Below are 26,387 nucleotides of genomic sequence, written 5' to 3'. Positions count from 1 at the left end.
AGACAGTGAGGTCCTGTGTTGGAAACACATGCTGGGCAGCAGCAGAGTCTAGGAGGAGCCAATATGCTGTAATGAGAATTTAGATATTTGCGGTTTTAGGGCTTTTGTTTTTTCCAGCCTTTTCCCTTTACAGAGTGGACTACCTTGTTTCTGTTTTCTCCCAAGTGCGGTGCCTAAGTGCTTTGATTGGACTGCCCTTAGAAATTATGATTTGAAGGTTGTCATTGAATAGTGATAGGAGGCTTTTTGGTGAGCTGCTTTGAAAATCTGTGCTGCAGTGGCTCCTCCTGATTTTGTCTATTTTTCCTCAGTTTTTGTCAGTGTAGGCCTGGTTCCATTAGGTTCCAGTTTCACCGTAATCCAAGATTCACTAGCATATAGTGCCTCAGGTAATTTCTAAAGTACCACATGCATCTGGATATGCCCCACAGTTGCTTTTTTTTAATAGGAAATGGCCACTATAGGCTTATTCTTTTCCTGAGGCCTTTGTAAACAAGAAGAGAAAGATGGGACTTTTTGTTTGTTATGATTTTCTTTTTATTCTGGACAGCAATCACAGCTTTTAGAGGTGGTCTGGGATGAAGACACTTCAGGGCATACATTTCACATCCTAACTTGCTGGCCCAGGGAAACCCTCTAGCTGCTAAAGTCCCACTTTGACACACACAGGCGTACTGTAATGGTGCTTTTCTTTTTCCCCAGCCTGTCTGCTAGCCTTTGCCTGCACTAAGCCCTTGATTTTACACCATATTTTCCTAAAGGGAAAGGGCATCCTTATGTTGTAGGACAAACTTATGAAAATACTTTCTGCCTGAGAAAGATTGAGAGGAGCCAAAGAGGCTCTGCCGGTTATCTAAGTTTGTGTTTAGATAGATTCCAAGGAAAGTCTAATAATACTGAAAACTTAGTGGCTCTCCTACTGTCTGTGTAGAGAAAAAAAGAATTGTTCTTGAGATCTTTTTTTGCTTTTTGGTAAACCACACCGCATGGCTTGTCCAATTTTCTTTGTCTTTTAATATGAAGCAATTAAAACATAGACATAGCCGCTCAACACTCACAGGCAAAGCTTCTAAAGAAGTTAAGGCTTTTGAAATAACTGGCAGTATCTGTCCCTTTCCATCATGACAGCATTGTAACTTGAAGTTGGCATAGTATCTTTTAGGTTTTACAAAGAAAAGAAGATATGTCTTTGTATCAGCGATCGGGTATATCACAGTTCTGTTAGGAGCAAAAATTTCACAGCACAATTCACTGATGAAAAGGTTGGAGGCCATAGTGGAAATCCTGACAGATTCTTAAGCATTTTACAATGTGTCAACAAGAAGAAATACAGCTATTCAAAACAGCACCATTCCTACTTATTAAGTTAAAGAATCTCTCCCGCCAAAGGCGGGATTTTTTTTTTTTTTTTGGAAACATGATAAAGAGCTATACTGATAGCTTTGTATTTTCGCACAAACTGGGTCCTGCCAAAGAAAAGAAAATCTCTACTTGTGGTTATCTTGACGTGGTAGTAGTTTCTTATGTCTGCTTTTTGTTCCACAGATCACAAATTCTTAGAATTCTTACCAAAAAAAATTGTAATTATGTTTTCTTGTTGCATCAAACGGCACAATAGTAGTTAAAAATATTTGAACACTTGAGAGACATGATTTCAAAACAAGCAACTGTGGTTTGTTGTTGCTTCTAACATGTTTTGACAAATGTAATTTTCTTTCAACAGCAGACGTGTTAATTCAGTCTTCATATTTTGGAAGATCTACTGTGTCATGCTTGCTTCTGAACAGATGAAGTATATCCATGTGGTTAGAAACAGAGGCAGTCAATTCCTTCTCATTTGGGATGCTACTTGAAAATTATCGTAGCAAGAGCAAGTTTAAAAGAAAACAAAAAGGTTACATGATATCCACTGTACTGGACCGTAACCAAATTAATATCCCTCTTGACTTGTGTGTAATGGGGATACAATGCTTCTTCAGGAAAAGAAAGATCTGTCTCTATCATAAAATGTGGTCTATCTTCTGAAAGATTAAACAGTTAGTAGCTCTCCAACTTGCTCAGAATTAATCCATTCCCAAAGATTTTACAGTCTTTACCCAGCTCCATAGGGGAAGTATAAATTTGCTGGAGAGCAGGGTGTTTTTCATGTCTGTTTAGCAATAATGATACTTGGAAGAAGCAGTTTAACACAAATTCCCATGAGTTTTGCAGTTTAGTTCTTTATGAACCTTTTCCTCTTTTTTAATGCTTTTTGTTATTGACCTCACTTCTTCCTTGGCACGCTTCCCTTAAAAATACTGTTTCTGATTCCTATTCTAAAGTACCTGAGAGTTGTGGAGCCACTGTGGTGAGAACATCTTCTGCTAGTAGTAGGCTTGAACAAAGCACATAGGACCCCCCTTTCAGTCCCTGCGCAGGGACTCACCCTGAAATGGGATTGAGGTGTTGACAGTGAGCCCACCAGATCTGCACGTTTCCACATCCTCTAATAAGTAAAACATTTCACGGCTATTTCAGCAGTTTGAGGCTGGTGCTGGCACAATGCACCATACAGTCTCGATCCGTAGGTGCTCATTTTGGCTGCTGGCTGATTCCATGTCAGTATGAGACCCTAGACCTGAAAGCACGCCATTCCACTCCTTGTCCTTTTTTTCTTTGGGTTTTGTTTTTTTTTTTTTTTCCCCAAACATACCAGGAGGACTTTCCTCATTCGCATATGAAATAAAGAAGCAGGCTGCATGACACAATCTTAATTTTCCACAAACTTTACTTGAGCTTTTATAGCAATGTCACTGCCACTCCACAGAGATGACGTTAGTACATGGGAGAAAAAAAATGCAGGCCTCTGTGAAAATCCAGAGGAGAATGCTATTGACATTTTTTCACAAAAATTAAGTCTGAGCCTGTGGAGGTAACAAGCAAAACATCAAAAGTAGTTTTGGGGGGAAATTCAAATACTGTGGGACAAATCTATAGTAGTATCCAGTCTGAATCATTAGGTGACTTCATGAAGGCCAGGTTTAAAAATAATTGGCATATAAATTAGATTTCAGAAATACGTAGCATAGTTGCTTTTATATAATAGCTATGATGTGGTATGATATGATATGGTGCCTGCTAGATTAAGTCTGGAATTGCTCAGCATAGCTTGTCATTTATGCTTACCAACATCCCATTTGTGTCAGCAGTTTCTGTAATTAGCTAATTCATATAAGCACAGTGCTGTTGGCATGATTTTGAAAAGCATAAGCCTCTTTTTCCATCTGTGTCTTAATGTACTGTTTATGGTGTGTGTGATATATATGTGCATTTATTCTTTCATGCCTCCATTTTACACTTCAGTGCCATAGAATTCACCGTTACCTGGTCCGGAAATGGAGCTATTTTCTTTTAAAGAATGCCTTTGGTTGTTGTTACGCCTGCACAGATAACCTTGGAAATATCAGCCACTCCAAGCTGATGGAGAGAAAGTCAACAGGGAGCATGAGACCGTGGCTCTGAGCAGTAAATTGCTTTTTATTTCACTCAGGGCCGTGTAGTGTCTGCACTTCAGCAGCTATGGCATTATCATTTTTCCAAATTGTCACAAAATTCGGTGTTTTGCCACAGCAAATAAGGATTTTGCTGTTGCATAATTTGCTAAGCCAGCTTGCAGTTGCTTCTTGCTTTTCTGGTTTCCATGCAAAGCAAGGTTAAATGGGACTCTGTGCCTGCCCACACAGCGTTATAGTGGGGAGGGAGTCTTGGTGAGCACCAGTAGCAGGAGCTGCAACCAAATGGAGAACAGCATAGCACCTGGGGCTTGAGGCTGGGAAGAGGTAAGTTACTGAAGGTGCACACAAGGCCTCTGGCTCTTTTCCCAGCTGTTTGTGAAGGAGGAAGAAACAAGAGCCAGGAAGTTGAGCCAAGCTCCCTGGAAAGGATGGTGAGACCTCTTTCTCTTGAAAGTTACAAATAAGCTTGTGAATAAAATTACATAATCGTTCACAAATTTTACATCAGCAAATCTGTTCAGCTCGGTATTTCTGTTGAATTTGGTAGCCTTCTGCCTCTATATACCCAAAGCGAAGGTGTGGATACGTAAACACACACATATGCTGCATGAGCAGAACTATTTAAACCTGTGCAGGGTGGTAAACTGATGATCGGTTTTCCAGGTAGCAGCCTGACTACTAGGCTTTTGGCCATCCTGCACTGATCTGCTCTTAGCCTTTCTAATCGATGTTTGAAATGGTCTCATATTCACTATTATCATGGTGATGCTTTTAAATCTGAAATTTTTCATAGATGAAAAAAATTATTCCTGCCTTACTGGAGCATTTTCCATAATCACTGCTCTCATAAGGAAATAATAAAGCAGCCTGGTCTCTCATTCAGTTAGTGGATACTCTCTTTTGATCAGGTAATAAATAAAGTGTTGTGTAGGTGATAACCATAAAAACATGTGAAGCTAGACTAACAAGGAACTGATATGGACAACACTCATTAGTATTAACAAGAATTTTGTGTTCAACGCTCACAGTCATAACAAACCGAACTTTTTGCATCCTATTTGGTAGCACACTGGGGTTGTTCTGATGATGCATTTTGCCTAAACTCAGTATTTTGGGATTTTGTAGACAGCATAAGTTATTTTTAATAAATATTTCCATTGCTCAGTACTGTCGCAGTGTGCTCTTTGTTCTAATGATGGTCTTAAGCCAGATCTGTGTCATTCTACTGTATACATTTTAAAAGTTGACAATTTTTTTTTCTAATTTATCCAACAGGGTGGACTGAGTGCCCAAGCTTTTGTTCGTATTGAGATAGAAGATATTAACGATAATCAACCAATTTTTGAAAAAGCCACCTATGTGACAAGCATCAGCAGTCACACACAGCCAGGAACAGAGATCATCAATGTTGTTGCAACAGATAGAGACTCTGGAATGTATGGAATTGTCACCTATGAACTGGTCCCAGGGGAATTTTCTTCTCTTTTCACAGTGGATACTTTTACAGGTACTGTAAGAGTATATGATTCAGAGAGGCTGTAATGACAGCATATATTTTTTCTTGAAGATGGTTTCTTCATTTGGAGTCATGTCATACAATTGAAAGTTAGATTCTGCTGAAAAATAATTGTAGAGGAAGTTGGAAGATTTAGAGTTAACATAAATCTGTGCATTTCTCTCCTTCTAATCTTCCTTTCCCATATTGTGCTAGCATAATTTGCCCGTTCTGCTCACCGTTTTGTAACATCCAACTGCCTTCCTGTTTGACTTAGTGATTAGCTTCCTAAGTGTCTTTTCCTGCCGTTACTTCCTGATATGATCCTTCCCAATTCTGGTTTCTGGAAAGAGGTTCAATGAAGGTGTGACAATAAAGGTAGGAAACAATTTTGGTAAAAGCAAATCAGGATGAATTTTTTCTAAGACAGATTAAATCTCACAGTCATCGCTTTTCTCATGGCCAAAAAGCAGTCCAATATAGTTTTTTTCTGCTCTTAAATAGCTATCAGTAGTTCTATCTAATAAATCTAAGTATCTAATAAATAATTATCAGTGTCAGATGGATTAAGCATGAGCAGTGTATCCACAAATGTCCATGGTATCTTTCAGCAAGTGCTTAGTTAAACAGCAGCTAACGTTTTACTTGAAAGCCAGCCCTTGCATACTACTATGAATATGTCCCAGTCAACAGTATTGCTTCCTAATCATCTGTTATTTCAGATAAATTAGCTTTGGCACAGAGGATTATTTCATATGTTTTAAGAACATTTGGGGATGTTGTATGTGTGTGCTTATATTAGCTGTTTGGCATGTGAATCATTGTAAGGCTACGTTCTCAAAATGGTGCCTGTTTTCACCCTCTTACACAGTTCCAAAAATATTCTGATGAACAGAAGAAACTAATCTTCTCAGGAAGTTGGCCCGCTTGTCTTGGCTATTTCATAATTTCCTTTAACTGTGGACTTCAACTGCCTGTCAACTCAGATTCTCTAGGGCATAACTGATGCCAAAAATATATAGGTCAATCAATAATTAGGGAACTGGATCTCCACAAGCGTTTAAGTGATCATTTTAAAGCTGCACCAGTAGGCTTGTCAGAGAGAGCCCCCATGGATTATGCTAGAAGAATTGGCTTTGCAACAGCCTTTCTTTTGAAGTTCTTCTTCTTCAGCTTGTGAGTTTTGGGCCTTTTGTTTTTCTTTTACTTTTGGCACTTGTATAGGACAAATGTTATCCTTAATCAGGAAGACCATGGAAGTTATCATTATCTTGTGGAACTATCATAGTATTTTATCGAAGGCAGACCGAATTCTGGGTGAAGTAGCTTGAGGTCATTATTGCTTGCATTTCTTGATGAGAAAAGCATTTAGGTTGAAGATACTGTTCCCAACATTATAGTGCTTGGAATCTGATTGCACTTAATCAGATCTCATGGGTAATTCATGAGGTCAGGCTGTGTTTTATTTTAAGTTATTAATATTAACGGTGCATGTTTTTTGTGAAGAATACCCTTTTTCCTTTTGTGTTCTTCAATGTCTGCCTGAAACGATGCTTATGCGTAGTTGCTGGCAAGCAATATGATTATTAGATCATTTGGCAATATCTAAGTAAAAAAAAAACATTAAAATTGCCAATTTACTACACAGAAGTTCTGCAATCTTCCCGGGTTAAATAGCTGTGAAAACTGTTCAGTATTCACAGAAAGAAGGAAAAAAGCGGTTCACTGTGATGACACAGAGATTCAAATTCCTACGTGTTATTTGTTGTTAGGGTGGTGACCTTTTCCAGTTTTCCTCTTGCTCAAGCTGTCTCCCAGCTCTCTGACATATGTCCTAATTTAGATTTGTCTCTCTGAAGGTTATATGAGGGACTTTATCCAGTTGTTAGGTGGACTGCATTTTGTGAACAGAAGGAGATGGACAAATACAACTAGAAATAGAAATTCTTCAGGATATAGAGCCCTAAACCCATTAGTCAAACAAGATCATATTTTACTCCTTAGTTTTCTGATCTTTCTTGTGGAAGTATAGTCTGTGACTGATGTGTTCTGCAGTTTTTCCAATTAGTAGTGTGGCAAATCCTATTTCATTTGCTATTTTCACTACTAAAGGACTTAAAAGGAGGCATAGTGATGGTGTTGGAGTGTTCTGTGAGTTTACCTTCCTAATAAGTTTTGTTTTTTAAATGAGTAATTTTTTTTCATTAAGAAAGTATTTAGAAATGAGGAATGAGAATCAGTACATTGGTCTTTTTGACTTACTTTATTCATTATAGCCCTTAGCATTATATGTGTAAATGGACAGAAAATTATTTCCAGTATTATGAAATGAAAATTACTTACTACTTAATGGTTAGTCACATTAGAGTAAAACTATGATCCATTAAAACCATATGCAAAATGAAGCTACTCTCCATGCCAAATATAATTTCTATTTTATTGAGTGTAGGTTGTGTATTTGAAATTTCATCTCATTGTAGTTTTCTTCGAGGTTGTTTCTGGAATGCTAAAGATTAACTTTTTCTCTCACTTCTCTTTTATGTTTATTTTTAAAAGAGAAATGGATAAAGGAGTTAAAACTATAGCTCAAATTTCTCACTCCTGTAGCTTACTTCTAGCTGTTGCTCTGTTCAAGCAAATAGGTGGCTGTATGAAGAAAACACTTTGTTTTGCATAGTGAACTGTTGTCACAGTACAGGGTGTACGTGGCCTGGAGATCATACAAGATGGTTAACAACTGACTGTATAGAATATGTTAATGATGCTTTGGAAATGTAGAGATTATGAGGCTGAGCCGCATCCAAGCTCCTTGAAGAGGCTACAGCTTTTTTTCCAGGCACCGTGGCATGTGGGTATCATGTACAGATAAGTTTAATGGGAGTGGGAAGGAAGAACCATTCATAGGGCAGATAGATACTCCATTAAAACAGTTCTTTGAATTTTATAAAGCTCTTAAATGGTGATATTTATTTGCTATTTTGGCTTTTAGGTACTGTATTGTTTCTGATCTGCTCTTACACTCTTTAAATAACTTTTATTGCATTTTCCTTAGAGAAATAATTGAAATTAGCTATTTTTCATGTGATTAATGATAGACTACCCACAAGATAAAACATTTTTAAAAGTTTGTAACTAGAAAAGTACATGGATAGGGGAACTGTCAACCAGTTTCTCTGCTAGTTTGTGATTCTTTCACTGTTGTATATTTCTAGTGTTAGTGTAAACAACATCTTGGCCTTATTATATTTCCTTTTGTAGCTATTTGATCCATGTGTGATCTACGAACAGCACTCCCAAACTGACTAGAACAGAATAAGTTGAAGAGCTCTTCCAGCTAAGAAACTGAGCTATGTTTATTTTCCCATCATTAGCTAACAAACTATCCGAAAGATAGTTTATTTAAAGTTGTGGCTGAGTAGGTATTTAATAATGCAAGTCACAGGATACAATCAGAAATGTGGCAGAAGACCTGTGCAGTGATTAACTTTAAGAATTGGGGATTGACAGTATAATTTATAAACTTTCATCATGCTACAAGCATTAATATTTTCTTTCATTCAAGGGCATAAAATTAATTTTTTTCCATTGATCTTAGTGATACCCTTCTTCAGAGCTGGATAAAAGATGGTTATTATCTCATTTATAGTCTTGGTTCAGGGAACATGTTTCAAATCAACAGAATTAGTAAAGCTGGACAGTAGTTTCGCTTTAAAGATTTTTTTCAATGTAAAGTATAGCTTCTTCAAAATTAGCATTCTTTTGGGAAATTTTGACTTGCTAAAATTAATTAATTTCCTCTCAAAAAAATCAAAATAAAATAATCGCTTTCTGGTCAGCCTCAGGCACACTGTGATTGCCTAAGCTGCCGTGAAGTCTTTTGGGGTCCATAACCTCTTTTGTGAACGTGGGTACATGGTCAGACTCTCTCTCTCTAAATGCATTCTGATTTCTTTTTAACTAAACAATATAGTGCAGCTCATGACTGAAATGTTCTGAAAGAGATGTGGATCAGTCTAGGAGCTTAGTCCCTCAGAGAAGAATAAAGGAACATGACACCTGAAAGAGATGCGAATTTAAAAACGTAAGAATTTCTAACTGAGTCAGCCCAAAGACAGATTTAAGTCCGCTATCCTGTCTCTCTAACAGTGACTGGTAATGGACGCAAAAGGAAGGGTTAAGAATAGAACTTGTGTAGAATGGTCCTTGCACTGGTATATATATCTTCCTGATTTTGGCAGTGCTCCGCTTGATGCTTTGTTACTTCTATTACTGTACTATGGTACCATATGTAAATGCAATTTATTTTTACGTCAGTTTGACATTAAACTTTTTGTTTTGTTTCAGTGCTCCAGAATAGATTCACTCTAGTTAAGAATGTTGAGAAATTTTGTTTTATTGAAGAAAATTGAAATGTTGTTTACCAATCGTTATCTTGGGAGATTTTCATTTCATGAAAACTTTTAGTTTGATTTTTATCACAATACAGGTTGAAAACAGAAGTTGAAATATCCTTTTTTCCTTTAGGAAAAAAATTCCAAGTTTTGCTTAACTCTACATATTACACGATGTTTAATATATAGCAAATTGCAATAGGCATCAAAGTAAAATGGGGATGCATCCTTTCTGAAGAAAGCAAAGCCATTTTTATGATGATTAATGATGTTTTCATACAGTATTATAGGAAAAAAATTAGTTTATTTTAAACTACTTTTGGCATTTTCTTACAGTATGTAATACATTTGGAAAACATATGAAGAGGTTCACATAAATACCATTTACAATTAGGAGTATTTTATTTTGGAACATTTTGAGGCCACATTTTTTTACCTCAATGGCTGTTTTTCTGACCTTGCATATGAAATTGATAGCATATTCAGAATGCTGCAAATCAGAGGAATATATGTGAGATATTGGATTAAGCCACTTAGTTTTTACCTTTTAAGACTTTTATTCAGGTTAAGTCACAGAGGAATCGGTGGTGGTCTCACCTTAATAATTAGTGGACATTTACCACCCTTGAGGTCTCACCTATTGAGAAATCTGACATAAAGAACACAGGACACAATATATGCTCCTTGAAGCATACCAAATTTGCTCTAGTGAGTAGGAGAGGGCAGATTTTGACCCTCAGAGAAAGCTCTGTAGCAGAACAGAAGAAAATGTGCGTAGAGCCCACTCTTAATCTGTTTGGCTTTTTTTACTTTTATGTGGAATAAAATTCAATAGACTCAACCATTTATGAGGACAAAAATTACTACAAGCTACATGCCAAAAATTGAACAATGCAATAGTGGAGTGACATCTGTACTTGAGATTCATTGTGTACAATACAGTGCAAAGTATTTTCAAAAATACTCTAGCCTACCCCCTCTTTCTTGTAATTCAGTCCATGTCAGATCTCAGAAGCAAAAGAATTCACCAGATGAGACAAAGAGCAAACTCCCATGGCATTCCAGTGCCACAGCTCTTTGTCTACGAGAGGTAGACGATATGGGCTGCAAACAAGAAAAATGGAGAAGAAGGAAAGATTGCCCCCAAACCTCCCCTTTTGGAGGAAAGGAAAAAGTGCAAGACTTCTGCAGTAAAATTCTGTCAATTAACTTTTTTGTTTCCATAGAGACCATATAGGTCTTTTAAGTACAGAATATGAAATAAGAAATGGTCAGCTAGCATTTAACAATTCTTGTTCTTGCTTCCTCTCCTGTTTCAGGTAAATGAGGTTCTAGTAGTAATCTTTCTGATCAGTAGCTATAGATGGACAGAATTTATACCTCATGTCCTCTATCTTCAGCCTACTCTGTGTTTATTTTTCAGGAATATAACAGTCTTAGAGCCTTGTGGTTGGTTTCCATGGAGAAGTGAGGGCTAGCTTTCATGTCCTCAGTTAACTTAAAGAAAAAAGAAGCTTTGAAAGCAGCAGGTCACACACAGAACAAATAGTCTTGGCAAAATGCCTTCACTGCCAGATTTAACACAGTAGGCAGCATATGTAAGTAGCCGATCATTTATGAGGATTAAGATGAGCGTCTGAAATGTTTTGTTTAATATAAAAACAGCAAATACATCTTACAGGGCTTATATTATACTTCAGTCCATCCGTATCTGTGCTGGAAACATAAAAACATGTTTTTGTACAGTACCATCAAAGAAATGTCATCTCTGGTTACCACGGCATTAGAGGTTTTTTCTTTTTTTTTAAATCAAGTTGTACATTGGGCTATTTTTGGATCTGCAAGCTGGCAACCTTAGTGAAGAGTTCCTACATTAAAAAGATGTTTTTGGAAAACTGTAATAAATTTGGCAAATGAAAATGACCTGTTGAGATGGTGCGGCAATGCTGGAGCTGTGCAAGTTGGTCTTGCACGTCTCTACATTTGTCTTTGAAAAAACAGCAGTTCATCATCCAGGGTTCTGCCCACCTCATTGTTGTATGCTTTGATTTTTGTTTTTGTTTGCTTGGGTTTTTTTACTCAAGTAGCATGTGGAAGTGTTGCTTTTTTTCCATACGAAGAGAAACATGCTCTGAGTTACTATTGTATTAGATTAAAGGAAACAAAGCAAGAAAAAACCAAAGGAGATCTCTATGCAACAGCAAATTTTATCTCTTTAGCTACGCACTGCTGACAAATTAGCAATATTTTTGCTGCTAGGGCAGAATTCTTTAAACATGAAATTGTACAGTATAGAGAAAATTAGGTCAAAGTAATATTGGTTTTTGCTCTATTTAATTTAGGTGTCCTACGATGAGTCATGGGAGCCCCTGTTGCGCTAACCCTAGTCCTATCCTGTGAGGGTTATAGTGGGTTGAAATAGCAGGGGATTAGCATGACAGGCAGCCATAGCAGCTGTGGGAGGTTGATTTGAGATGAATCAGGTATTTACTCTGGACGTATTAAAATAATAAATCCTTTCAAACTTGCAATAATCCCCTTATTCACTGAAACCCAAAACAGTTGCTCATCCTGCACGTTTTTCTAACACACTTTGTCACATGTAAAACCGCATGTCTCTGTGCTGATACGTTAAGTGTGCTCGGTTGGCCAAGACATGCTCTGAACAGGTCGGTGGGTCACACGGTATTAAACAGCAGGCTCAGCTGCCAGCTTTGAAGGCGAATTGGGGTGATGAACTGTACATGCCTTCTGCCATCTGCCTACTGTCTGAGCTGTGCCGGGTCATGTCAGCTGACCCATCCGAGGATATTTGCTGAAGAAATACTGCCATCATTTAAAGCTGTTAGGGCATTCAGCTTCACAGTGTTAGAGAACTCCGCTAGCTAGTTGTTGATTTTATTCCCCTTGCTGTGTTCTAAAGTTACTTTTTTATTCTGTGGACAACATGAACAATTTAGAAGCTATTAAAGTAAATAAGTATACATTTCTATGTAATCCAGACTTCATTGTTGAAGTCCTGATTTATATCTTTGCTTTTGTGGTGCTTGAAAAGTTTCATTTACCTACTAATGGGTATAAACATAGTGCTGGATTTTTGCCATGATTGTTTGAAGACCCTGTAGAAAAACAGATGCATTTTCAAAGTGGTTAGCTAGAGGCATATGTGGAAATCCTGTTGGGACAATCAGTACTATTGCTGCTGTACAGAATGTGCTCTTGGTGAGTGAGGTACTTTGGTGATCTCTGCTGTTACAATGTTAAGACTGAACACAATATCATGGAAAAGATCAGAAAATATCTTTTAAAAGAATCATTATATGGGGCCCTGGTCTCCTGCCTTTAATTCTTAAGAAATAGCACTTAGCAGCAAGCCCCCTGAAGGAGAGGTGACCACCTGTGGGGTGGAGTGCAGCTCAATAGAAATAAGAACAGCAAAAACAAGCTGTCAGTGAGAAATTTTCTGTCATTGCCACAGAATGGCAGGTGCAACACAGTTCTGTCTTTCATGTATGCATTTGCACATTCTGGGCAAACATTAGCTTCATTTTACACCTGCTATTGCTATGCGCAGCGTCGAAAACGAGAACTTATTGGAAGCGTCTTAGCCCATACAGTGAGTGAGGAAGAATGAAACAGGTCAAAGAACTGACAGTCATGGTTTTGCCCCTTTTTAGTACTAACCCTTACAGTATATTGGACCTCTGGAACAGTTGTAACAGTTTACACTGGCCAATAAACAGAGCTTGTTCTGCAGCAAAATATCTTTAACTCCTAATGTGGCTGTGCTGAACTAACGTGTCATGGAGCAGAGTTATTCTCAAACTAGACCCTGAAGTGGCAGTTGCTAGCATGTACTTATATACTAAACAGTGATTAGTATTTATTTGTGTTTTGTGCTAATTCAGACTCAGAGGTCAATGTATAGAACACTGAATTTTTACGTACCTGCATTGTAAATTCTCTCTAGCATGTATATGTAAATCATGATATGTGTTCTCCGGGTCATATGGCTTTTATTTATGCAGGTTGGAATCTGCAGTCAATTACATATATGCAAATCTATTCCAGAAAATGGAATTGCAAAGATGTAAGTGATGCTAGAGGATAACACTTCATCTGGAATTTACTAATATTATTGTTTACCTGTGAGCCAGAGTTGATTTCAGTGCTCTCTCCTGCAGGCTGAGGAGTTAACAGAGATAAAATGTTCAAGGCAGTGCAGTAATATGAACAATACATTAAAAAGGTAGTAAAAGTTATTGAATGCAGCAGGTAGGACTTTCCAAATATAGGGGGAGCTAAGCTGTAAGAAAGAAGGTGACTTTTTTCACAGAAAGACTTCTAAAAGTAGAACCACAGCTCTGTCTGTGTGGTCCCCTGCTGGGAACTTCCATCTCGGTAAAACATTTCCTGCAGAGGAGCTGTCTAACCACTGCATCATTCCCTTTCCATCATTAGCCTTTCTAGAAACTGTTTTTCATAATGGAGGAATATATTCTGGTCAATAACAACCTAATTTTCTTTAAAGTTCTCTGAAGCCACAAATTCCAGGCTGCAAATGACTATGGTAATACCAATAATAAGCTACTGATTTTTCTTCATTTTCTCTTCAACAGAGAAGACAGGCAAACCGGGACTCGTCTTCAAGCTTTTACTTAGTAGGGCCATACCTGTTGAATTTCGCACACTGAATGTGTGACTTAGTTCCTGCCTTGTGCTTCTAACAGTAAGGCCTGTACTTCTGTCTTTGCAGTGTAGTGCTAGAGGATCTCCCGCACCGTAGTTCAGCAGATCAGATGCACCTAGTCAGCCTGCTCTATGATACACCGACAGCTATGTTTGACCCAAGTGGTCATGACTGTCTGTTTTAGCCACAGTCTGGTGCTTTTACCCAACCAGATATAAAGGAGGGTCCCAGATGCTGCCTACTTCTACAACTTCTTGCCTGTCATACAGGACCATCGTATAGCCTAATGTGGCACGTCCCCCAGCATATGATAGAACTGTCTCAAATGTGTGTGTAGATTATTACCCATATCACTTGACTCAAAGGTAATATCCAGTCTTAAAAATGCTGAAAGAGAATGTATATATAACTAAAACTCAAACTAGACTATAAAGTTTTCCATATATTACAGGTTTTGAGGCTAGAAGGAACCATCAGGAAGGCAAACATTTTTTACTTGGAATCTGCCACTTTTCTTATTGCCTCCTTGCAGGTTTTTGTCTGATCCTGCAGGAGAGTATTGAGTTGGTGAGATAGATATGCCTATTCCCTTCCCTCTCAAGGACACAGGAAAAAGAGTGAAGAGAGGCAGCAAAACCTTTCATCCATTCTCTTTTCCACCTGCTTATCCTAGCTGAACTGGCACAGCCCGTGCTGTAGTCTGTGTTTTGACTAGGTCAGTAGAGAAGTAACGCTGATTCTGAAATCTTTCTGTCCCACAAAGTCTTCAGAATTCCTGGAGTGGATCAGTTTTTGCTCCACTCCTTGCTCAGGGATGTTCTGAAGTCATTATTTATTGCTTTAAGAGTAAGAATTTCAACATGATGCTTTCCCATATAAATTTTCCCACTCTTCACGTACATCTTGAGGTACCCAAGATGGGAAAGAGATATTTTTGGCCTTTTCAATAGGAAAATACCCAATAGTGAGTTGATCAAGCTAGTAAAATGTAATCCATTTAATGGTTTCATTTAATCTGACAGCAGCAATGTTTAAATTCCATGTTTATATGTTTAACCTCTGGCAAAAAAAGGTTAAAACCCTTTTTCCTTTGGGCTATAATTGCTCAGATTACCTCAGGAAATGCCAAAAGTTTATGTCGCTGGAATACTACTTTGTTGAGCAGTCTAACTAATCGTAAAACCCTATCATCAGAAGAGCGAAAGAAAGGCCAAAATAAGATCGATTCTTGGAAATGCATCCGTTATTGGCATAGGAACTGGATCAGCAATGAATTCTGAATCCATCTATATCTTTGAGTTAAGTTATGACTGTGATTTGTCACACTGTAATAAATGTGCTTTGTTATTAGGGGAAAAGATTCTTCCCTGATTTTGAAGACCCTTTGAATGCATTTTAAGCATGTCACAACACAGTTTGTTATTATAATGTCCTGGCAGTATACGCATTTAAATGTTTATAAGGATTTTATATATTTTCCATTCTTCTGCTTAAAAAAGCATTATCACAAATTACGGTTGTGGCTTCACCCTAAATTTTGAGAAAGTACGTTGTAGTTAAATCATGCACCGATTCTCCTAAGGCAGTTTAATTTCAATCTAATTTGTACTCTGTCTGACAGATAGGACCACTAAATATCCAACTAGAGTGCCAAATGTCTTCCCTACTGAACCTATCCTGAGGGGCAGAAAATTATGAAGATATCTCAGAGCTTAAAAGTTTGATTTTACTGAATTGCTGGAGGTTTTGTGGCTTCATTGGCTTCTATAAAAAGTATGGGTGCTTTCTTAAAAATGTCTGTTGATATGTAGAAAATTATCCCTGGTGGTTGAATCCCTTGCGTTTATTACAACCTTGCTTACAAGCTCACTACAATTCCAATACTCAGTGTAATAATAGTAATTCATCCATCGCTAAGCAGAATGTTCTTGCCTTTAGTCACTTCTCGTGTTCATTTTCATGTTGAAAACCTTTCTTTGCAAGTAGCTTTCCATGTATTGCAAATCAAGTGACCACTAAAAGGTCTTAGAATATTGAGGGAGTTTTGTCTTCACCTCAGGACAGGTGAAAGTGATTTTCCTCCTGCTCAGTAACAGAGAAGATGCTGGAAAGCATCAGGCAAAAAGATGTCATCACTACCAACACAGCACTTGTTTCTGACTCCTGATAAAGCTGATAAAAAGGATGTAGAGTGAAGAAGAAAGAGAGAAACATCGTAATGATGCTTTGCATATAAACTAATCAGTTGCCTGTTTACTTGAAGGGAGACGCTTCTATTCTCATGGATGGTCACATTACTGGAAAAAATAGAGAAACATTTAATGTAAAAAGAAGTGATAGGATGGAAAGAGAAAAGTGAAGAGGACGTGAAAAAGAATAGAGGGAGAAAAATGTTAATACATCTTTTATTGAATATGTTTTGAATAGACTTCATGTGTTGACCAGTTGGCATACTGTACTTAATAAAGAAATCTATTTTGGGTTTCTACTGCTTTATAGAAACTTCTTTAAAAAACATATTGTTGAGCAGATGCGAAGACCTCTCAACACCGCACAACTTGAGTATCGTAAACACTTATTCTCTTATTTCCTTGTGATAATTACTTGTCACTAATAAGAAATATTTTATTATTTGTGAAAGAAGAAGAAGAAGGAATTTCTGGTATAGACTATCCCACAATGGAGGAGGAAGTAGAGCTTCTAAGTGTCCCAAAAAATCTTTGGAAAATCTTTCAAATAAGTGCCTGCTAACCTCCTGTTTTGTCAGGGCAGTGCAAAGAACTCTACATGTGAAGGAGAGTCATTTATTTAAAGCGGAATTGAGATTTGTGTCTTTCCCTGAGTTTCATAGTTGTACTAACGATACTGAAAATGAGTAAGTGAGGCAAAATATGTTCAGAGGTACCGTGATGCTTACACTTAATTTATTTTTAATATTAAATCAGCTATGTCAAACAATATTAAGACCTGATTACATTTACTTATTTCATCTGTTACGTGGCTGAAAGCACCTGGTCTTTGTGTGCCTCAGGTTATAATTTAGATATACAGTTTATGAGGTAATAGACATACTGTGATCCACCACATTGTTCTGTGATTTAGTGTGCTCCCCTAAGTTGTTGTGTAATTCTGCTCACTTCATCTAGACTAGAGATTTCAGAGCGCTCTGAGAGTTAATTGATTTATTCATGGTTTTTTGTCTTCATTTATAAATCCTTAATTGGCTCAAAAAGTACAATGAATAGCTAAGTCTCTTTTGGAACAATTACAAGTATCAGTTTTGGACATCCCGTAGAGAGCTACGGTTTGGATGTAGTTCTTATTGCTGAGACTGAAGCCTTCACTCAGACAAAGCTTTTTTTGAGTTCAGACAAGCTTTTACTGTAGTAGAAGACGGGACAGGATCCCTACCATATTATTCTTTCTATCCATACTACCATCTTAGGTAATGATAGTTAAATGCTAATGCAGATGGGGGTTTCTGTAGTAATATATAGAGTATTTGAAAATTGGGTATGATCTATCTGATACTACTGAAGACTTATTTTAGCGGTCAGAAGAGGATATATTTGGAGACAGCTCGTCTCACTCCTCAAGAGTTAAAGGACGAAAATACATTTGTCTTGAGGAAGGTAGTTCCAAAGTGGTGTATTTCTGGACAGAGCATTGCATTTTCTTTTCACAGAATTATTTATTTCATATCATTTAGAAAAAAGGTAAATAGTAACAGCTTGCAAATTAGCCAGGCCTCGGAATTTACTAGTAAAGGGTATTTTGCCAAAAAGTTGTGATCAGACAGAGAGTGAATGCTTCCGAGATACTTGCCACGGGCCCTACTGCTCTTAAGATTTGTATTTTGGGGCTTCAACTCCATTTGTCTGGATGATTTATTTGGGCAGTTATTTGAACAGAATGTCTCTGCAGCCTGTTTCAAATGCAGTTGTCTTCACTGTTTGCAAAGATAAATTAATCTGTTGCAATAATAAAGTTATTTTTCCCCTAATCACCTCCAGATTTCTAAATGTTATTACTGGTCGAATTCTGTTCTTCCTAACATTGCTGAACACTCAGAACAGCTCCACTAATTCAGCGAAGTTTAATAGATGTATACAGGAAATATAAAAGTGCAGTTTGACATGTCCATAACTGAATACATGTTTCTAAAATCACAGTAAGGGATGCTGGATTTTGACACGCAACTTGCCGTTTGTCAGTGGCTTTGTGCATGGTGAAGACCATATAACTCAAGAAAACTTATCCTCCAAAAAGGAATTAGTAGCCCTGCATACACAATGAAGGAGGAAGAGGTAAAACACGCATACAATCACTACAAAGCAGCTGACACGTTTTTACTTATTCGTGTCTCAAACTCTTCAGTAGCTTTTTGTCTACACTGTCTGGCATTCTTTAATGATAAAGCTGAAGCCCTTTTGACAGCCTGCTGTATCTGGGACGGTGTCATTAACTTAATGCCTTCATATTCTTTTATTTCTGTATACTTTCAGGAATTATTTACTTGATCTCAGCTCTTAGCCACCTGGAGCATTCTGTGTTGTATCTGACTGTTTCTGCACAAGATGGGGGTGGCCTTTCCTCTGCCATTAATGCAGCTGTCACAGTAAACATCCTTCAGACCACTTTGGCACCTGCCATATTTGAGAGATCCCGGTATACTTTTTCTGTTCCCGAAGACATACCTGAAGACAGCCCCATTGGAACAGTAAAGGCCAGAGAACCTTCAAGTAAGTTTTATAGTCAGAGATTACAGCATATTTTAATTGTGTCGCTAGGCTGGAAACATCTGCAGGTAATCTAATTTTTTAAACTTCTGTATTATTTATTCAGTATGTTGAGCATCAAATAGTATTTATTGTAAGTATTTACAGCAACTGCTGTAATAGCTGCTGAATCAGGATTCTCTTTAGAGCAGGCTTCCCAAACTGAGATGATTGGAAAATCCATCTTGGTGGCCCATGGGGAACAGGAACTGCCTCCATTTTCTTATTTCCATTTACTAATTTGCTTTGCAAGATAGGAAATTGCTTAAGGTATTTTTAACTAATATGTGTTCTGCATGCAAGCATCTGCTTAGTTGCCAGATGGATTTGTGTGACTGTGAGTGGCGAGCGCACTGTGAAAGTGTAAGGAAGGGCGCGTATCACAGCATGCCTTGTGTTAAAGCATTGGCCACAAAAGAAGAACTGTAGAGCAATACTGATGAGCAAACAGAAGGTATTCAGAAGTTTTCGAGAATCTAGATGGTGTCCTAATGCAAAAAAAAAAAAGTATTTCTAAATTGAATTATTTCTAAATTACTTTCTAAATTGAAATCCAGACAGGTGTTTATGGGGCTTTTTAAAAGTTTATGTAATCCATTTGGTTTCTTCATCACTTTGAGAGGGAAATGGGTTTAATCCTTCCGGGCCCCTTGTAGCCATTAGAGACCCTGACCATGAGCGCCTTACATGTTTGGCTCTTATGCAGAACAGTGGAAACATGGGTCTGCATACCAACTTGACTATGGATCTCTGCACATAAGGTAATAGAGGGAGAGGTTTTATAAGAATTTGTGATTAGGCAGATCCTCTTACTTTCTTCTTGGAGTTAGAGTGCATTGACCACAGTCCCCAGGGTGAGGTAGTACCTTGCTAAGCCAGAACCGTGTGGAACTGTGGAAAAGAATTTTGGTCAGCATTTGGCATGTATAGGTTATAGCAATGGTCATGCATGAACAGTAAGTTCAGTAAAATGCAGTTCTTTCAGAGAACTGCCATCTGTTTTATTCCTTGTTATAGCGAATCCCTGTATGTAGTGAAATTATTCCCTTAAAGGTAATTTATGAGAGTATTTTTCTGTATTTTTAGATGAAGGGAAAACAGGAGGGAGATAGTATTTGCTCTGTAGAGATTTATCATACTAGTGATGAAAGTCAAATAGCACATAAGTGTGCAAACTGTATACAGTCAGATCAACGCTGTGCAGTATTTATTTTACTGAAGGGCTCTAGGGACAGGAACAAGGAACCATAAAAACCTAAGAAAGACAAATATCTTTGTAGGTTACATTTATTCAGCTGAATTTAATGGCACGCCTTCTTCCCAAATCTTCGTACAAGCTTTCAGATTATCACTTTCGTACTTTCTCACATGTTGTTGTTGTTGTTCCTGTTTCTATTTATAGATTCTTTAGAAGTGGTTTCTTACAGAATTTCCTCAGGTGATCCATATGGAAGATTCTCTGTTGACCCTCAGTTTGGTATCATCCGCACCAAAAAACAGCTTGACCATGAAACTCAATCTGTTGTGGTGCTCACTGTTCAGTCACAATTGGGTAACGCCAGTGTCTACAGTAGCACCCAAGTCAACATATCTGTGATAGATGTCAATGACAACCCTCCAGTATTTCTTACCAAGTCTGGAAAAGTAATTATTTCACATACCTTGCCTCCTGGCACAGCTATCTACATTGCTCATGCAGAAGATAAAGACAGTGGCCTAAATGGGGCAATCAAATATAGTATTGCAAGCAAGCAATCAAATGCATTTAGCATTGATCCGAGCCTTGGAGTGGTAAACCTCACCAGGACAGTGTTTGCCGATAAGCAGCAGGAATATACTCTGCACATAGCAGCCGAAGACCATGGCAGCCCTCCTCTGAGTTCTTTGTTGAAGCTGTCCGTGATTATTGAAGAGCAGAAGATGGCCCCCACTTTGGCTTTTGAAAATTTGGTGTATCAAGTGGAAATCAGTGAAGCTTCCTCACTAGGTGCCCAAATCCTTCAAGTTCAAGCTCACTCACTAGATCCACACCATGTCACTGCCAAGCTGACATATTCCCTAGAGTCTAGCACAGATTCTGCTGCTTTTGGTATCAGCTCTGATACTGGCTGGATTTATCTGCGAAAACACTTGAACTATGAATGTGCAGAGGTACTAAGTTTTAGAGCACTGGTCAGCACGTTAGAGGACAAAAGTTCCAGGCAAAATGCAAGTGCTTCAGTAATAGTTAATGTCCTGGATGAAAATGATAATTCCCCCATGTTTAGACGTGAGAGCTACTTCTTTGAAATGGAGGAAAATCCAGTTCCCAGGGGTGTGGTTGGCACCGTGACAGCTGTTGACAAAGACTCAGGAAGAAATGGACAGCTTTCCTATTTCCTCTTGTCTGATGGAAAATATTTCAAGATGAATTCCAACACAGGTAGCCTTCTGTGATTTGTATTCTGCCTAATAGAGCTTTTGGAAAGCAGTTTTCCTCTAAGGGAATAGAAGTAATGCGTTAAGTTCAGGAACTGCTGTGAATCTCTTGGGTTGGTATATGAATATTCTAACTCAAAGCTTCATAACTTTGGGGATGAAATAAACCTAATGCATGTTCATGAAGAATAAACTAACCCTTAGGATTTGATTTTTTAGCACTTTATTCTGGTCACTTGCTTCTAAGTTTAAGTGTTTGAATGTAGCAAATGGAAAGGAGGAGTTTTAAGTAATAGTTTCAATAGATCAGAGGAAGAACTTCTAGTTGCCTGTGATCAAGTAAAGCTGAAAAGTACAGATCAGCCATAAACAACTATAAAGATAACTATGATATTTGAAAGTTAGTGTTTTAAAACATGCTTGTGAAAGCTTCTAAGTTGCATCGAAACTGAGCGCATGTTGTTCATGGCACCACAAAGGAAACTGACTGAGACAAATTCTTCACTGTACAAAGTGTACTCCACAGTGAATCCCAAATGCCTTGAGTAATAGACTTTTTGTCCGCCCAGTATAACAATACAGAATACAACATGGGAAGTCGAGTGGAAGGGTATTCCTATAAGGAACACAGGCACTGTAAATAATCCAGTTTAGCAAAAGAACATCTAAGCAGCACAGATTTGCTATTTTAAACTCCGCTTCCCAGATGTCCTGTCCTCACTGAGGGTGAGGAGGCTCTTCTAGAATTTCTCTGTTTGAATCTCAAAATAAAACTGTCATTTCAAAGCAGGTTCTTGTTGAGTAGCTTTATAAAAGTTTAAAGGCAGACAATACAAAGAATTAACCAAGATTATCTTAAAATGGTACAAGGTTATCTATGTGAAGGACTGGTGAACTGCAAATCTTCAGATATATTGAGTTCGGTTGAGCAGATGGAGAGAAGATTGGGTCAGATTTATTCACTGGGTTTACCAAATTGTGTAGTAAACATGAGGCTTCCTGATTATCATACAGGCGTATTGAGAATTTCCTAACCCAAGGGCATACTAAAAGCCATATGTGAGCAATTAAAAGTCTGTGCTCATATATTATCTATCCTGAAATATGGTGAAGAAAAGGCCAGATGGATTTCTTTGGAAGGTCAGGATGTTGGTTTATACTGTTTTATACCTTTGCTCTGGGGCATCCGAAGTGCAGTAAAGAATGTAATATAATACTAATGTACAAATGCAAACTTTTATTCACAAAACGTTTCTGTGGAACGGAGTTTGGTAAACTGGGATTTTAGTGTAAGAAGTAAGGTTTATCAAAAGACAGGTATTATTAGTTCATATTCAATTAAATATATAATTGCATACAGTAAGATTAATGCAAGCATATAGCAATATCTCACTCGTTTTCTCCTCCTTTTTCTTTGTCCATCAGGTGAAATTATAAACTGGGTTGCATTAGACCATGAAAAACAAACTCACCACCAGTTGACTGTACTAGTGACTGATCATGGGTCACCGCGGCTTAATGCCACAACAACTGTGTATATCTCAGTCACTGACATCAATGATAATAAGCCTATCTTCCCACAGATTCCATCTGGAAAAGAACTAAACGTCAAGGTTTGTGCTAGCTGTTTCAGTAACCTTCCGGTTTGGTCTAGTTATGCTGTCTTTCAAGACTTGTTCTGAGCACCACCTTGTGGCAAAAGCTCCAACTGTAAAGCAGATTTCTATCTATATAACACAGTGGTGTTTACTGGAATGCATGTAATCTGACTGTTACTTGAACATTATTAAAGGAAGCAGATGATAACAATAAGAATTGTTACTAAGATTCAGTTACGAACCTAAAGGGTTTTGACTGGTGTGAAATAAATTATTTACAAATTATTTTTTAAGAAATATTATTTCTAAAGTATTTAAATTGCTGTTTTACTATAGAACTGACAAAATAGTAAAACAGTAAGAAGATAACACAAAAATAAAGAAGTAAGACATTTCTAAATTTAGAATCAGGTATATCTGAAACTTTCAAAATATGTAAAGTTGTTAGACTTCTCACAGACTGTTAATTTTAAAGAATATACATATAATTCTGTTTTACGTATGTAGTAGACTCTTAATTTCTGGCCTCTGAATCTACGGTGTTGATGATTTTTGAATTAGCATTGTATTCTGACCATGATGGGTTTTGCTAGAAAAGTATTAATTTGACCATTTTCTGAAATAGTTTGTTTGTATTACTTAGTGTGAACATTACTGAAATGGAAAACATAACTACTATTAAAGACTTGCTTTATGGGAAGTGAATTTGTTTTAAAGCTCCCTGATATTCTTTTATATTTGCAAATTATATATAAACTGCTTGATGACAGGTTTTGGAAGGGCAGCCGTCAGGGACACTCATCACCACTATCTTTGCAAAAGACTTTGATTCTGGGAGCAACGGTGTAGCGTTGTATTCGATAGAATCAGGTAAGAATTTAAAGTGTTATTCATAAGAAAAAAAAACCCACATTGAAATAATTAGTTTTAGAGGTGCAAGAAGACTTGCCGGATTTTATTTCTATTTTGTGTCGGTTAGAGTAAAGGTGCCGGTGTAAGTCGGAATCAAGACTGTTATATGTCTTATTTAATGTTTGAGGAGACATGAGCAGCAATCTTCCTCCCCTCCCCTCACCCTCCGCCCCATCTTGCCAAGGATTCAGTTGCTTGTAGGGCCAGCCAGAAAATGTCCAAACAGCACTCACGCAAGATTAGGACCATGATCTTGTACAGTACAGTTTAGTCTTTCAGGCAGTTGTTTAACATCTGAAAGGAAAGATGATCTCCCTGTTCCCATGACCAACTGAAAATTTTCCTGCTAAAAGAACAGTTCATGACAGTCTGAGACAGGGATCAGAAGGATCAACAGATAATCCACGCAGACAATGAGACTTGTGGTTTTTAGGTCATGTTTCATCCTTCGTTTAGCATTGTGTTAGCTTGACATGGTGCAGCAGCTTAAAAAAACCTCTCTCTCAATTTTCCCCCTAACTGCTATATCTAGTAGTTCACGTCTGGGGTATGCTTTAGGACCTAGTTTTGTTTCCAGTGAAATCAAGAGCAAAACAGTTCTTAATTAGAATATGAGTGGGACTGGGACATTAATACTGACAAGAGACAGATATGATCTCTGCTTTTGTCACATACCACTTGCTACACTTTTATGCAAGAGAACTCCATCTCTAAACAACGAGGAGAAAATTCCTTCTGCTTTATATCATTACTTGCTGAAAATAGCTAGAGACGTCAAGAACAAAACTATTTCTAAAAATCTGTCAGCAAGTTGTTTACATGTGGGTGCTGTAACAACATGTTTTATACCTGCTCTATGCTACAGGGTTTATGTAATCAGTATCTTTCAAGACTGACATTTTTAATATGTGGTAATTTGCACATTATAATATACTATTTCACTGAAGTCATGCAGAGCAAAAACACATTTCGGTTATTACCATCTGCTAGTACGCTTTCTCAGGTGTTCCTTTTTGTGTAGGTAGAGCTCAAATGTATGCTCATTTGGTTTAAACTTGTTATGATTATTTGTCACTTCAGAGTAAAGAAGAAAACTAAATGCCATAAAGGTATGTTAGGCCTCACTCTGAAGAGAAAGGGAAGCTGTAATCTTTCCTTGGCAAGGCTGAAATTACTGAAAGATTTCTATGGATTATGTTATATTATATGTATCCTTTTGACTTCCATGGGGTAGTGGGAGGACTTTAAGATTCAAATTCAGAGGGCCAGAGAACTGATTCTGCTATCTTTCACCAAGAGATCCGTTAAAAATTAAGACATTTAATAACTTTATTGAAAATGTTGCCATTGAAAAGTATGTAGGTAATAAAGGTATGTAGGGTTGTTTTATTGCCATACCTTTATTGCCTGAATTTGGAGACAAGTGACCACCTCTTTCAGAGGGAGTTGGAGAGAATTGTAGATTCCTGCATTGTGATTGATAAGCTTTTTGCAAGAATTATCTATATCTAACTATAGAATAGGTAGTACCTAACCCTTTGTTTGAAGGGTGATCACCAGCCAACATAGAAAGGGTTCTTCTTTTTTTTTTTTGTCTCTCTGCATATCTAACTATATGCCCTTCCTTCAAACAGCAACTGGATTTTCTTAGTGGCTTCACTGTAGAGCCACAGAGGGGAGTAAAGTAAGAGTTCAAATTATTAAAATGACTCAAGACTCAAAATATGACTGACCTTTCAAATGCTGTCTCTAGAAAGGACAGAAGGATAAAAGCAAAAACAGCAGCAAAAGCTCTAGAAGAATGCTTCCAACCTCTGAACTAGATGCTTTCCTGATAAACAAATCCAGAAACAGCTCAGCTTCTCTGATACTGATTGTTGTTGTTGTTGTTGTTGTTAGTTGGCTCACAGCCTTTAACATCTGGTCCTCTGTTTCATGGTGAAGTTCTTGCCTGGTTTATATTTAAAATAATATTTTCCAGTCTTGGGACATTGTTCAGTACTGAAATTTAAAGAAGAAATATGATCTGATTTACAGCTATATTTGTTAAACATAGACATCAGGTTAATTGGAGGAGTGCATGCAGACCAGTGCTCTTTTCAACAGTTAAGGGACTGCTGTGAGATCCAGAGTGATGAGTATCAGTGTCAGCTGTTCAGCTTGTAAACTCCTCAGGGACCTCATCACTGAGTAATTTTCAATGTTCTGGAGACCTTAATGAGACTCCCATATTAAAATAATAGATTATTAATCAGGAAGCCTAATGATAAATGCTCACAAATTATGTAAGGGAAAAATCTGTGAAGGAACCGTGAGGTTTACAGAAAAGGTAAATTTTAGCCTTTGAAGTAGAAATATTTTCTTCTAAATTCTCCTCCCTCTCCCAAGAAAATCAAAATAAATCATCCTTTAAATATTCTCATGTATGGAGATTTGTGATCATACGGTCATACCTGTGCTTTTGTATCATCCCTGAAAGAATAACTGAAATCAGGAGGAAGTGAATCCCCCTCCATATGTAGTGTCCTTTAATAGTGCTGGCAATCGGTAAGTGATTTGCCTGGCCTTCTTTTTGATTGTCAATAGATTATACTGTAACATTTATAACAAA

At 37.5% G+C, this 26,387-nt stretch overlaps 1 protein-coding gene across 1 annotated transcript in view; it reads left to right on the top strand.

Moving 5' to 3' along the window:
- DCHS2 (dachsous cadherin-related 2) overlaps positions 1-26,387 on the top strand; it is a 111,991-nt gene that overhangs the window by 47,324 nt on the left and 38,280 nt on the right. Inside the window, exons 3-7 of the mRNA XM_068941047.1 lie at positions 4,770-5,001; positions 18,576-18,812; positions 20,251-21,270; positions 22,692-22,879; positions 23,635-23,734. Of these exons, the coding sequence (XP_068797148.1) occupies positions 4,770-5,001; positions 18,576-18,812; positions 20,251-21,270; positions 22,692-22,879; positions 23,635-23,734 (1,777 nt within the window). The remainder of the gene's footprint in view (positions 1-4,769; positions 5,002-18,575; positions 18,813-20,250; positions 21,271-22,691; positions 22,880-23,634; positions 23,735-26,387) is intronic.

The sequence above is a fragment of the Struthio camelus genome, chromosome 4, assembly GCF_040807025.1.
Source record: "Struthio camelus isolate bStrCam1 chromosome 4, bStrCam1.hap1, whole genome shotgun sequence".
Lineage (NCBI taxonomy): Eukaryota > Metazoa > Chordata > Aves > Struthioniformes > Struthionidae > Struthio > Struthio camelus.
Note: the sequence above shows the minus strand (reverse complement) of the source record. Positions and strands in the feature narration are given on the sequence as shown.